This window comes from Ailuropoda melanoleuca, chromosome 14, assembly GCF_002007445.2.
Source record: "Ailuropoda melanoleuca isolate Jingjing chromosome 14, ASM200744v2, whole genome shotgun sequence".
Classification (NCBI taxonomy): Eukaryota; Metazoa; Chordata; class Mammalia; order Carnivora; family Ursidae; genus Ailuropoda; species Ailuropoda melanoleuca.
In genome coordinates, this window is record NC_048231.1 from 89,792,834 (window position 1) to 89,807,440 (window position 14,607).

The 14,607-nt window shown below is 44.8% G+C and overlaps 1 protein-coding gene across 10 annotated transcripts in view; it reads right to left on the reverse strand.

The window, feature by feature from the left end:
• The window catches only part of ALPK2 (alpha kinase 2), a 143,924-nt gene that overhangs the window by 78,202 nt on the left and 51,115 nt on the right, over positions 1-14,607 (reverse strand). The window contains exon 1 of one of the 10 annotated variants that reach the window (XM_034643336.1): positions 8,468-8,642. The exons of the other annotated variants lie outside the window; for them this stretch is intronic. Within the exon in view, the coding sequence (XP_034499227.1) occupies positions 8,468-8,574 (107 nt within the window). The 5' untranslated portion in view covers positions 8,575-8,642. Of the gene's footprint in view, positions 1-8,467; positions 8,643-14,607 lie in introns of those variants that run through there. 10 annotated transcript variants of the gene reach the window in all.

A 14,607-nucleotide genomic window follows, 5' to 3' on the forward strand; every position in this document is an offset into this window, starting at 1 on the left:
AAAAATTATGGAGAAAATATTTGGGTTAAATATATTTCACTTCTGAATGACTAAGCAAATGGGAGAATATTATGATTTAGTAACGTATGATTTTATGGAGTAGGTGTTTCAGCCAATAGATTTACAAGTCATCCTACATCTACTAAAGAGGAAAAAGCATAACTGACCTACCTCTCAGAAGTTAATTAAGTAGAATTCTTCTCACTGGCTAATGACCTCTTTTCAGAGACTTATGGTTTGTGGTTGGCATGTCCTTGATCATTATCTCTAAGCATCTTAAAGAAGAGAGGGAGAAATTTCAGCCAGGAGCACAGCACTTGTTGAATGTCCCCTCTAGTAAGCAACGTGTGTGCTGCACCCTGCGTGCAAAACTGAGGCTCAAAGGGGTTCAGTAATTTCCCTGAAGTGACAAAGTTGGTAAGTGGTGGAGCTGGGCTAGGAGACCAGAGCCTTCTACTCTGAAGCCGGGCTCGGTATGTCATGTTAGAAAACTCACATTCAGAAAAGGGAAGTGACAAATGTAGAGAGATCATCTTTGCAAATAGTGTTTCTGTCCCAAGTCTTAATCTTCTTCAGTCAACTGACACACTCACGAAGAGTTTGTTCTGGTGCCCAGTATCATGTTGAGTGCTGAGCAAGAGTCAAGGAGATGCGTGCCACGTCCTGTCCATCCCTAAAATGACCAAAAATCTACTGGGGGAAACAATCCGAATTTCTGCGAGAACCTTGTATGTTACTTCTGTGCTAAGTTATCTGGTGGAAACTGGAAGAGCAAGAGAAGCTCAAAGAGGGGACGCGGGTGGGAGCAGCTGAAATGGTGTGAGTAGGGTTGGGCTTTAGAATCATCTCGCAGATGACACAGTGACCTGTGTGCCCCACAGTGATTTGACAGGAACGCAAAAGCATCCTGGAAGAAATTCCCTGAACAATTAATTGCGTTCCCTCCTTGCATATCTTTCCTTTTGGCTGAAGGAAGCAGCGGCATTCCTCCACCTTGGCTGTGAAAGTCTTGCTGGACTACTCTACGTTCTTTCTAAATTAATCATTTCCATATTAAAGAAAAAGGGGTACACGTGACCTTAGGTGGATGGGGCTGCTTCTGGGCTTGAACCCCTGGGTTGGTCTAAACCAGAGGTTCTTAAATATTTCGGCAGCAGGACCCCTTGACACTCTCAAAAACAATTGAGGACTCCCCAGAACATTTGTTTATGGGGGTTATATCTATCAATATTTACCACATTAAAATACAACAGAGAAAAATTAAAAATGTCTATTCATTTAAAAATAACAAAAATAAGCTCAGTACATGTTAGCATAAATAGCATATATGATATATAATAGCATATATATAGGAAAATACCTATATTTTTCCTAAACAAGGTAAAATTTCATAAGAATGGCATTGCTTTATATTTTTTCACACATTTAATATCTGGCTTAATAAAAGACAGCTGTGTGTTTTTTTTTTTTAAATCTGCTTCTGCGTTGTGATGCAATACATTGTTTTGGTTGAAGTATATAGAGAAAATCTGGCCTCGCACAGATATGTAGTTGGAAAAGGAAAAGTTTTTTTATTTTTTAATTTTTTTTAAAGATTTTATTTATTTATTAGACAGAGACAGAGACAGCCAGCGAGAGAGGGAACACAAGCAGGGGGAGTGGGAGAGGAAGAAGCAGGCTCGTGGGGCTCGATCCCACAACGCCGGGATCACGCCCTGAGCTGAAGGCAGACGCTTAACCGCTGTGCTACCCAGACGCCCCAAGGAAAAGTATTTTAATAGTCTTTTCATATGACTGCAGATAATCTTTGATATTATACAAAGAGTGGTTGCAATGCAGAATCTGAAACCCTATCATAACTGGTTGTATGAAATCCATTGGTCTAAACTGCATTTTACGTGCATCTTTACCCGCACGTGATTTGGTAGCATCATGTGTTGCTCATTTGGAGGAACTTGGTTCATGAGATCTTCTAAATATTAACACATTTCATTAAACAATATTTTTTAAAATCACATTAATTAATATTCCTACTGATCTTTGCAGAATGATTTAGAAGTATTGGGAAACTGTCAAGCTTCTGATAAAGGATACAAGTTTTTGAAATTTCTAGTTAGGGAAATAATACAAATATTAATTGATCATAGCAATGGAAGTCAATTCTGTGCTAAGTTGCTCGGGAGCAGTGGAAGGGTGGAGGACATCGGTAAAACGGCAGAGGAAAGACTTCTGAAAATTTTCTCCTCCATAAAAGCAATAAGAATGCTGGCAAAATTGGTCTGAATCAACTTTTTCAGAATTCTGAAAATTAACCATAGACGATCTGAAGAGGATTTATTCAAGAAAAATGACTGGATCTCAGGAAAAATAGCAAATTTTCTGGTGTTGTAACTCTCCCTGTCCTATCCCTCATCCCCACCTCCACGGAGTCCTGTAATCCAAATGTTCACAAACATGGCAAAAATCAGCAGTCTGGCAGCCACCAGAAGGGGCAGAACAGGGCTGGAGCAACTCCAATGCCCCATTCCCAGGGAATTGTTATCTGACCTGTCTGATGGCTCCCTGAAAGATCACACTCGCAAGCCTGTCTTCACTACAGTGAACAGCCTTTTCCCTGAGACATTTGTCAGGAAAAAATTCAGAGACAGCTATTTAATATCATGGCTGCCTGAGGCACTGGATAACTGGTGAGACAAACAAAAGGCTAACCAAAAAGATTAAAAGGGAAAGCTAGGGAATGAGATGTCCATCTCCACAGGGGGCATTGAAAAACTCCAACATGTTTCTGGGAATCTAGAAGGCCATGTGCATGTATATGGCCATGAGTGTGTCCACAGCTGGATGCATGCTCAGGAGAGACCTGAGAAAACATTTAACTCTCAACTCTAACTGACCCGAAGGCTCCGTGCCGGCAGGAAGTGAAGGCTAACACAGAGTTGTCCACTGCTTCGCTGAGTGTTGAAGACAGACCCCAACATGGGCACAGAGCCTCTCAGCAAAAACTGGGAGACTTACTGGTTCCAGGCATCTAAAGAAATCTCTGTCTAATCATTAGTCAACCACTAAGTTAACTGAGCAGAGATTTCAACAACCACAAACAACAAAAAATATGGATTTTAAAGAATTAGTTCAGAAAAGTCACCAAACAACAAGCACTAGGAAAAGGGGAGAATCTGCTTTCCAGAGTTGCCATGTTATATTGTTTAAAATGTCCAGTCTTTGCAAAACAATTAGAGACATGCAAAGAAAGAATAAAGCACGGCTCATTCATGGTCGGGGGCAGGGGAGAAGCAGTCAATAGAAACCATTTCTGGACTTGCTAGGTAAAGACCTTAAATTAACTATTTTAAATATGTTCAAAGAACCCAAAGAAGCTATGTCTAAAGAACTAAAGGAAAATGTGAGAACAATGTCTCCATAAAGACAAAGAAATCGTAAATAAGAATATATAGAAATTTTGAAGTTGAAAAGTATAATAACTGACATGAAAAATTCCCGAGAGGCTAAATAGCAGAGGTGAGCAGACAGAATAAAGAGTCCATGAACTTGAAGATGGTTGATTGAGATCNTATATAATAGCATATATATAGGAAAATACCTATATTTTTCCTAAACAAGGTAAAATTTCATAAGAATGGCATGAACTTGAAGATGGTTGATTGAGATTACCCAGTCTCCAGAACAGAAAGAAAAAGAATGAAGAAAAGTGGACAGAATCTCAGAGACCTGTGTTTACCAGCAAGCTTACATCATACGTATAAAGGGAGTCCCAGAAGGAGACAAAAGAGGCAGAAAAAATATCTGAAGAAAGTGGAAGTCCTGGGGCACCTGGGTGGCTCAGTCATTAAGTGTCTGACTTCAGCTCAGGTCATGATGCCAGGGTCCTGGGATCAAGCCCCGCATCAGGCTCCCTGCTTGGCAGGGAGACTGCTTTTCCCTTTCCCACGCCCCCTGCCTCTGCTCCCTCTCTCACTGTGTCTCTCTGTCAAATAAATAAATAAAATCTTTAAAAAAAAAAAGAAAAGAAAAGAAAGTGGAAGTCCTTAGTTCAGAGAAGGGACTGCAATGATAGCTTGAAAGCTTGGATTTTTTAAAAATTGAGGTATAATTGACATATAACATTATATTAGTTTCAGGTGTATGACATAATGATTCAATATTTATATATGTTGTGAAATGATCGCTGCAATAAGTCGAGTTAACATCAATTCCCACACATAGTTACAGATTTCTTTTTCTTGTCATGAGAGCTTTCAAGATCTANTTTCCCACGCCCCCTGCCTCTGCTCCCTCTCTCACTGTGTCTCTCTGTCAAATAAATAAATAAAATCTTAAAAAAAAAAAGAAAAGAAAGTGGAAGTCCTTAGTTCAGAGAAGGGACTGCAATGATAGCTTGAAAGATTGGATTTTTTAAAAATTGAGGTATAATTGACATATAACATTATATTAGTTTCAGGTGTATGACATAATGATTCAATATTTATATATGTTGTGAAATGATCGCTGCAATAAGTCGAGTTAACATCAATTCCCACACATAGTTACAGATTTCTTTTTCTTGTCATGAGAGCTTTCAAGATCTACTCTCTTAGCAACTTTCAAACACAACATTATTAATCTAGTCACCATGCTGGACACTACATCCTCAGGACTTACTTATTTTATAACTGGAAGTTTGTACCTTTTTAAAAAGTTTGGATTTTTATCACTAGCAACTGATACAACTAGTTTTCCTTGAAGTGGCAGGCCTACTTTATTTATTTTCAAGACAATGTTCTCCAAATATCCAAGGCTGGATAATCATCATTTGTCCATTGTTCTTTCAAGTAAAAATCATACTCCATGAAAAAGTGGCTAGTTCAGCTTGCAACTTAAACAATCATACAGGTGCTTTCCCTCAAGATGACTCTCATCTCAAGGAAATCCAGCAGAGATGTTCTGGGCATATTTCCCATTTCCTTACAGGGCAGTAAAAGGGTTTTGTCAAGATGTAATGAAATCAACAATTTTTACTGATGCATCAGAAACATCATCAAGTAACACATTTTGGTTTTTTATTTGTTTTTAACTGTGGTTTTATGGCAGTGAAGAATTCTATGACAACTAGTATAATTTGGGACCACTGGCTAGATTCATGCTAAGCCACCAACAGTTTTACCATCCATTGCTTTTTATCATCACTCCATATGTCAACACAGTGAAAAGACAAATAATGTTTCAGGATTTTTGTGATAATAGCTTCGATCTTGTGGATCCTCTGAAAGGTCATTAGGGACCCCTAGGGGTCCATGGACCACACTTTGAAAACCGCTAATTAAAGCTTTTCACTGAGGGAAGCTTTAAAATGCTCTCAGCAATTCTCAGCAATTCTCTCGCAATGAAACAGTTGACAGAGGAGGGCTCTTGCTCTCTGGGAGATGGGCAGCAGCGTGAAGGCCTGACATGTTGGTCGGTATGATCATTTAGGTGCTCTCTTAGGCAGATGACTTCATCTCTTTGGGCCTCCATTTCCTGATTTACAAAGAGAAAGAAGACCTGTGTCTGGGTCCCACCCCCTAGAGATTTTGATTTCACGCTCAGTACATGGGTCTAGACGATTTAGTTTGGGGCAGGAGAAGGCTAGGTCCATCGATGCAGGAGTGGGAGGGGGGTGCTAACCTTAGAAGTTCCTCGGGGTCTCTCCAGCTTAGGATGGTTTTGTGCTTTGGGAACAAGGATTATAAATGTGGGTGAGAGCTAAGAGCACAGGGCAAATAAGAATGTGAAAATAGGGGGTTGGGGACTAGAATGTAACAGGTGCAAAAAGAAGACAAGGAATCTTTTTTTTTTTTTCCTCTAGCTACCAGCACAACAGCTCGATCAGATCTGATTGTCTTTGAAATCCCTACATTCCAATCCCCACCCTTACTGCCCCCTCGGGGTGTTGGGTTTTCACACACACTCCTTCATACACCTATTCATTCACCACTCCACAAATAAAATAGAAGGACTTACTCCCATGCGGACTGAAAAGTGGATTTCCCCAGCTCAGGTTGCTTCTCTTCTTTCTTTTGTTTCCTGGAGGTCATTCCCCTGCTCCCCAGAAAACTCTCCCAACAAGATTAAAATTGCTGAAATAAACTGTGCAATCTGACCAGACGCCCTGAGGACAGAGTTTGTGGGAGACGAAGCTCAAGCTATTGGCTGGAGGTGAGACGTGAAATCCTGTCTGGGCTTCAGGTATTGTTCTCTTTTACTATGTGCCACTTTCCAGGGGAGGAAAACAATATCTGGGAACAAAATGTCTGCAGTGTCTTCACTGGGACCGCCAGGAATGCGGGGGTGGGGGGGTGGGGAGGCCTCCAAAGCCCCCCCCAACTCCCTCCCCACCGTGTGGATTTTCTGAGCCTTGCCTACCCGTGCAGCAGGGAGGAGGCAGAGCGCCTGGCTCAATAAATAATTACACGATGACATCTGTGTCCTTGCTGCCGTCACAGCACCAGGTGAAGGTCAAAATATTTTCTTACACTAAGTGTCTGTATCTTATTACTTGCCTAATTGTTACTATCAATTTGATTGATTGAATTGTTCAGAATAACTAAAGGAATAAGAAAGGCTTGGGTTTTTTCACGCCCCAAAGCTATGTTTGCTGTAGAGATGGGAGAATTCTTTTTTTTTTATTTATGATTTTTTATTATATTATGTTAGCCACCATACAGTACATCCCCGGTTTCCGATGTAAAGTTCGATGATTCATTAGTTGCGTATAACACCCAGTGTACCATGCAATATGTGCCCTCCTTACTACCCATCACCAGTCTATCCCATTCCCCCACCCCCTCCCCTCTGAAGTCTTCAGTTTGTTTCTCATAGTCCGTAGTCTCTCATGTTTCATTCCCCCTTCTGATTACAGAATTCTAATACTAGAAACACACACAACTTCTTGATCGTATTTTCTACAAGCCCCTAGATACATTTCAAAACTGATGAGGGGTTTCCATATACATTTATCAATTTACTCATTTATCCAACGGATTTATTGAACCACAAGTCTGAAGACTGAAAGAGGACTTGGAGCTGTGCGGCTCCTGGGCCCACCTGCCTCCCTCCCGCTGAACCCTTCCCTGTTCTGCTCTGTGTCCCAGAGCTGACCCTCAAGGCCCAGCCTCTCCGGCCCCCAGGACCACTGGCTTCCTGCTGCATTGGACCAGAGGGAGGCAGGAGACTGGAGAGTGGGGAGAAGGGAAAAGTCACCCTCAGCTGGGATTTTAAGAGGACAGCCCTTCTGTCCTCTTCAGTAGCTCCGGGTCCCGCGGGACACGCCCACCAGGGTTCCAGATTCTGCCCTGTGACCCGGAACTAGTCGTCCTGCTGCCTCCCTTTGCCCGAGCGGCCTGGGGAATGGTGGCTTCCTGCTGATGCTCATCTCTGGGTGACCCCTGTTTGGCTCAATCACCTGTACACCCCCATATTGAATGCTTGAAAACAGTTTTTGTCTTCCTGGTTAGACCCTGATGGATAGAGAGATGATTAAGTTTACTGACGTTGGAACTGAGGCCCCAGGAAGATGTGAGTGTCTTAAGTAATACAGTTAAAAAAATTGTAAGAAATATCTACCACATGTAAGGCTGTGTTAGGCTCTGTGTAGACAATAAAGATGGTAAATTCCTAGGCCTTTCCTAGGAGCTTCTCAGCCAATAAGAGAAATGAGGTATCTATACCAACAGCCACAGTACAGGGCGGTACGTGCTAAGCCCTGTTAAAAGTCCGACTAATTATGGAAATTCGGGTCAGGGGGTGCAAGATAATGAGAGATGGCTTCCTGGGTATTTAAAAGCTGAAGCAGGGGTGCCTGGATGGCTTAGCTGGTTAAGCGTCTGCCTTTGGCTCAGGTCATGATCTCAGAGTCCTGGGATTGAGTCCTGCGTCGGGTTCCCTGCCCAGCGGGGAGTCTGTGTCTCTGCCCCTCCCCTGCCTCTCTCTCTTACTCACTCTCTCTCTCTCAAATAAATGAAATCTTTAAAAAAAAAATGCTGAAGCAGGACTAGGAAATACACAGCAGGATTTTGGCAGGAAAATTGGTATATGCCTGGGGTTGGGGTGGGGGCTGATCATTCCAGGCAGAAGGAACAGCCTCAAGGTGAGACTNAGCCTGCTTCTTCCTCTCCCACTCCCCCTGCTTGTGTTCCCTCTCTCGCTGGCTGTCTCTATCTCTGTCAAATAAATAAATAAAATCTTAAAAAAAAAATAAATAAAATAAAAAAATAAAAAAAAATGCTGAAGCAGGACTAGGAAATACACAGCAGGATTTTGGCAGGAAAATTGGTATATGCCTGGGGTTGGGGTGGGGGCTGATCATTCCAGGCAGAAGGAACAGCCTCAAGGTGAGACTCTGGGGGAGCCCAGGGCTAAAAGATAGGGCCACTGCATAATTTATCGTTTAAACAGAACAGTCGTGAGAATGAAAAGGGACATTATTAATACTTACAGTGAGACCACAGGCAGAAACCAGGGCCATGCCCGGGAAACGGAGACTGACTCAGGTAAATCAGGAGATATGGTCACCCACCGCGGGTTGGGCAGGGCCCAGATCATGGGGCATTTTCCACCCTGGACTGAGGAGTTTGGACCTCAGGCTCCAACCGCGAATCTCTGGGAATCAGATCAAAGCAGCCATTTAGGGAGGAGTGGAAACGACCATGCTGTAAGATGTTCACCACACGTGCACAGCGTAGCAGGGTAAGGATGGACGGCTCCTGCTCTCCCTACCTGACGTGGCCTGTGGTCCCTGCTCAAGTAGGAACACCTCATTCTCCCATATGTCCTGCTGGACCTACCACAATAGATGCCCAGCCAGTGCGTGGGACTTGAGAAAGGGGAGAGAAATTGGTGGCATAAGACTCGTCTCTTTCCCGAGGGGAGCTGCCAGTTTTGCAGAGAGATCAGACTTTCAGGGGTTACACAGGGAGCAAATGCAATTTGCAAACTCTAGTGTCATTGAATCCCAAAAGGCACAACTGAGGCAGGGAGCATTTCTGGTGCTAGGAGGGGAGAGGTCAGGGTGGCCTGGATCTTCCGACAACGTGCCAGGAGTGTGGAACCTGAGCATAGCGGGAAGGATTAAATTTTGGCTGGTAGGAGAGTGGGGAGGGCATTCCTGGCAGATGTAGCAGAGCTGGAATGAGCAGGCTATGTGTAAGGGACAGTAGAGAAATGAGCTGGTGGGGAGAGGGCCCTAAAGGACAGGAGCTGGGGGCTGAAAGGCACAGAGTTCTGCCCAGGAGCACGGCGCACGAGTGAACTGCAGAGGAAATCCTACGTCTCTGCTTCAGCCGAGTGCAATTCTGAGCAGCAGTCAGAGGCAGATTGCAAAGCCAGGACGGCACAGGGGTTAAGGGACAGACTTAGCAGCAAGACTGCCTGGGTCCACACACTGCCCGTTCACTGTGCGACATGGACAAGCTACGAAAGTGCAATAACTGTACCTACCCAGAGGATGAGAGGAGGACTATGGGAGATTACTCCTAGAAGCGCTTAAAGCAGGGCTCTGCACACAGGAAACACTGAATAGATAGTTCTCAGCCCTGGCTGAACATTAGAATCGCTAGGGGTGCTTTCTAAAAGAACCAGGGCCAGAGGATTTTTTAGGGCAGGGAAGTACTCTGTACGATACTATAATGGTGAATACATGTCATTATGTATTCAGCCAAAAACATGGGCTCTGCAACACCAACAGCGAATCCTAATGTAAACCACAGACTATGGGTGATAATGATGGCTCATGTAGGCTCACCGATAGTAACAGCTTTGCCGCTCTGGTGGGGGATGTTGACAGTGGGGGAGGCTGTGCGTGGGACGGGGCAAGGGCAGATATGGAAACTGCTCTCTGCTTAGCTTTGCACTGGACCTAAAGCTGCTCTAAAGAATGAAGTATTTAAAGGGGGGGGGGGATACCAGGGTCAGGGCTCCCCCCAAAAAAGCAATTAAGCAGCATCTCAAGGTTGAATGGCTTCACCATGGGTGTTTTCTAAGCTTCCCCGGTGATTCTAAAGGGGGCCAGAGCTCAGAAGCACTGAGCTAAAAGGATGTTAGCTCTTGTTTGGTCGTGAAGGAGGTAGGCGAGTTGGTAAATTGATGGAAGAGGAGGGATCTTTGCCAGGGCAGGTATCAGACGTGATTTCTTGGCTCTCTTTTGGCACAAAAGTGTTAGGCTTTTGACAGCGTTTTGAGCCTCTAGGAGCAATGCAGGCTGACGAGATATTCTTTAAATAAGAAATGAGCAAACTGACTCCAGAAAGGAAAAAAAACCTACAGCATTACTAGCATCAGGCTTAGTTAATAGACAACAGAATCCTATTATCAAAAGAAAACTCAAGGGTAGTTGGAAACCGTCCCTACCCTACACCCAGGCTAGCATAATGCCCAGAATGTGTCCAGAAATCTCAAGGTACATTTTGACAATAGAAAACCTCCTATATTAAATTGTAAATCCATCTGTGTAAGATATGGCCTCTAGAGAGCAGGACCGAGAACAGCAGACCACTAGACTCTGGAGGACACAGAGCTCTTTTATAAAAGCAAGTTAGCTTAGAATCCTGAAAGACCAGTACAGCTAACTCATCAAACACCCAACATGCCCCAAATCAAACACTGGAATTTCCTATCTAAACCTGCTTCTTGTCTCAAAAAAACTGTAATTCCATTCTACTAATCATCCGTGGGGCACACCTCGNCCGTGGGGCGCACCTCGGAGCCCCATTTTTCACTCCCCTTCTGCATCCAATCCCGCAGGAACTCCTGGCAGATGGATCCAGAACCTGGTGGCTTCTTGCCACCTGCTCCAGGACCTCCCTGGATTNGGAGCCCCATTTTTCACTCCCCTTCTGCATCCAATCCCGCAGGAACTCCTGGCAGATGGATCCAGAACCTGGGGGCTTCTTGCCACCTGCTCCAGGACCTCCCTGGATTGGGCTACTTCCGTTCTTTTTTTTTTTAAAGATTTTTATTTATTTATTATTTATTTGACAGAGAGAGAGAGAGACAGCCAGTGAGAGAGGGAACACAAGCAGGGGGAGTGGGAGAGGAAGAAGCAGGCTCCCACTGGAGCAGGGAGCCCGATGTGGGGCTCGATCCCAGGACCCTGGGATCACGCCATGAGCCGAAGGCTGACGCTTAATGACTGAGCCACCCAGGCACCCCGGGCCACTTCCTTTCTTGTGTGGATCCTGGCATTGCTGCTTGTGGGTCTTCCTCGCTCTGCCCTGTCTCCTCTGCAGCCACCATGACCTTGCATGCTCCCACCTCCAGCTTCCTTCTGCCCTGCTGATGCCTCTGAAGAGAATATTCTGCCCCAGGATAATCCCACCACTATCCCACTCTTACCCTTCCCACCTGTGCTCGCAGCACCTCAGCAGAGACACCCTCCTTCCTGAGACTCCTTCCCTTCCCTGCCCTCCTTTACTCTTTGTCACCTGACACTACTGGTTTTGCTGGTGTGACTAATGTGCGACTCTTTCTCTATCCCTGTCCCTGAGATCAGGACTTCACTGTGCTCCCTACTGGGTCCCCAGGGTCTTGAATGGCTCTGGCATACAGGAGGCTCTCCATTAATCCTTATTTTTGAAGGCAATCCTCATGATCACTTCTCTTTAAGATATACTCTAGCACACACATTAGTAGATTCTGTTTTGGATGACAGCTCTGGTAGAGGGAAGTGCAGTAATGTAACAGGACCCGTGGGTGCTGGGAGACAGAATTTTTGGCTTCTGATCCTGGCTTTGTTCCTAACCAGTTGTTAAGAACCTGGATGAGTCCCATGATCTCTCTGGGCCTTGGGTGATCTATAAAGTAAAAATCAATTGGTTTGACCAATTAAATCAGCCTTTCTTAGGCACTGGACCTGAGCGTCAGTATTTTTTAAAGAGTTCTTCATATGTAAGAGAGAGCCGGGAGCGGGATAATCCTTAGAGCTGGGCTTCCTGTGTGTCACTGTGCACAGGAATCCCCTGGGACCTTGTAAAAATGCAGAATCCGACTGCCAGGGGAGGGGGCTGGGACTCGGGCATCCTAACAAGCTCCAGGGGCCATGACTGCTGTTGCTGCTCTGAAATCAACTTTGAGGGGCAAGGTCTTAGAGTCGTTTCCAGCTCCAGGACTCCAATGGTTCTAAAGAGTGGAAGTCCCTTTATTAAATTCTCAGAAAAATATCAGCTGTCACTTGATTCACTGCTCCCCTTGAGCTGAGTTCCCAGTAAATGCCTGAAACCTGCCCCCGTGTGCAGCTCTGTGCGTGTTGGAGCTAGTTTTGCTTTTCTAGAAAACCAACCACTGCACACAGGCAGGGGGAGTGCACAAAACCAGACCCGAGAACTTCTCTCTCAATGGCAGCCTGGGGGGCCTGCGGTCAGGGAAGAAACCGTCATAATTTGATTGCTTCTCTTTGTCTGCTGCTCTGCCAGAGCCTTGGTGCTTGCTATGTCCTTCTTTGTCATTCTTCCGGGCCATCTCACTGCACCTCTGCCTCACTCCCATCTCCTGGGACCCTGTAGGTGAGCAGGTGCGGCCCCTGGCAGCCGATAGGAAAGCAAGCACCTGGGAGCAGCAGCCCCGGGTTGTAGGAAAGCTGGTGTAGGCTGGTGAGGAGGAAGAATTCCTACCCTGCTGGTGTGGCAATCCAGCGAATGGGAAATGACAAGGACAGAGAGGGGGCAGCCACATAATGACCAGAAGCTCAGATTCCCTGGAGCTCAAATGGCCCCAGGAGCTATTGACCTAGTGGCCTGCTCCTATAGCTCCTGCAGGGGGGAGGCCTTTTATAATTACTTCCTGTCTTCACAATCCTCTTAGGCTGCATAATCTCTAAAGTAATAGTCAGCTGACCATCAAGAAGCCACAGTAATTCAAATCAGGTCCCCACATTCATGGGGAGGAACCTTGGAATGGTTCTGCAGGGGAGGAAAAAGTTTCCTCCACCTTGTCAGAATCCCTGGATGTGTCTGAAAAGTAAACTGACAAGGACAGATTAGCAGGAGAAAAGCATACACATTTTACTGAATTTTTACATGTACAAGGGAGCCTTCACAACAGAATGAAGACCCGAAGAAGTGATGAGAGCAGAAAGCTTTTATACTTTTTAGACAAAGAAACAATAAGTTTATGAAGAATTGATAAGACAAGGGGGTTTGGGCTAGAGGTAGCAAACGGTGACAAAGTAACTAGGAAGGTAAGAATGAGTTTGATAAGGTTGTTTGTTTGTACAGATTTCCTGGTCCCAAATTCCCTGTCTCTGGTGATAAAAATGGCTTCCCTCCCCCTGGCACAGGAAATGTACCTTTCACATAGGAGTTTTACGACCTGTTTCAGGGAAGCAGGATGGGCAGGGGGTGGGGGGCTCACACCTTCCTCCTTCTGCCATTTTTAATAATTCCTTCAGTTTAAGTTATTTAATATGCCAAGGTGCCATATTTTAAGGAAGTGTGCCTGAACCCCATCAGTATTTTCCCCCCTCTTTGAGAAAACTACAGAGAATATAACAAAAGCACTGAATGCATTATGTAATTTATCCCATAAATCTTTACTGAATGTCTGATGATAGTCGGTACTGAGCAGGCCCTGGAGGCACAGAAGGGAACACTGGACATGCTTCTGCTCCCATGGAATTTACATTCCAGTTGGGGGATACTCACAATAAACACAAATACAAATAAATCAGCATCATAACTGGAAACAATCCAAGTGTCCATCCCCAGGTGAATGGAATTACAAATTCCAGTAGATCCAAACAATGAAACACTGGAACACTGCTGAATGATAAAAGGAAAGAACGACTGACACACGAAAGGACACAGATGATTCTGAAGATAATTATGGGCAGTGAAAGAAGCCAGATACAAAAGAGAACATGCTCTATGATCTCATTTATATAAAATTCTAGAAAAGACAAACTCATCTCCAGGGATAGAAGGCAGATGGGTTGCTGTGTAAGAATGGGTGGGAGAGAGGGGCACGAGAGCTGGACTGCAAAAGGGCACTGAGAAATCGTTTGAGGGTGATAGATAAGTTCATCTTGATGGTGGTGATGGCTTCATGGGTGTGTGCATGCATCAAAGCTTACAAAACTGAACACTTTAAATGTGTAGTTCATTGTGTGTCAACTACACCTACACAAAGCTTTAAATATGTGCATACACACACACATTATGTCATGTGCTATGTGAAAAATAAAGCAAGATAGGAAAGGTAGGACATGCTGGGGTCAGATGGTGCTATGGGTCTCTGGTCAGAGAAGGTCTTAGTGATCAGGTGAGTTGGAGCAGACATGAGAACTAGCCATGGGGCTACGTGAGGAGAGACCATCTAGGGTAGAAGGAAGAGCAAGTGCAAAGGCCCTGTGGGAACAAGCTACTAGACCTCATTAACATCTTTGAGTTCTGAAATGGCTTAGAACTGAGTTAAAGAATTAAGATCTAGACTAGGGGCACCTGGGTGGCTCAGTCAGTTAAGCATCTGCCTTCAGCTCAGGTCATGATTCCAGAGTCTTGGGATCGAGTCCTGTATCAGGCTCCCTGCTCAGTGGGGAGTATACTTCTCCCTCTCCCTCTGCCCCTGCCCCTGCTTGTGCTCTCTCTC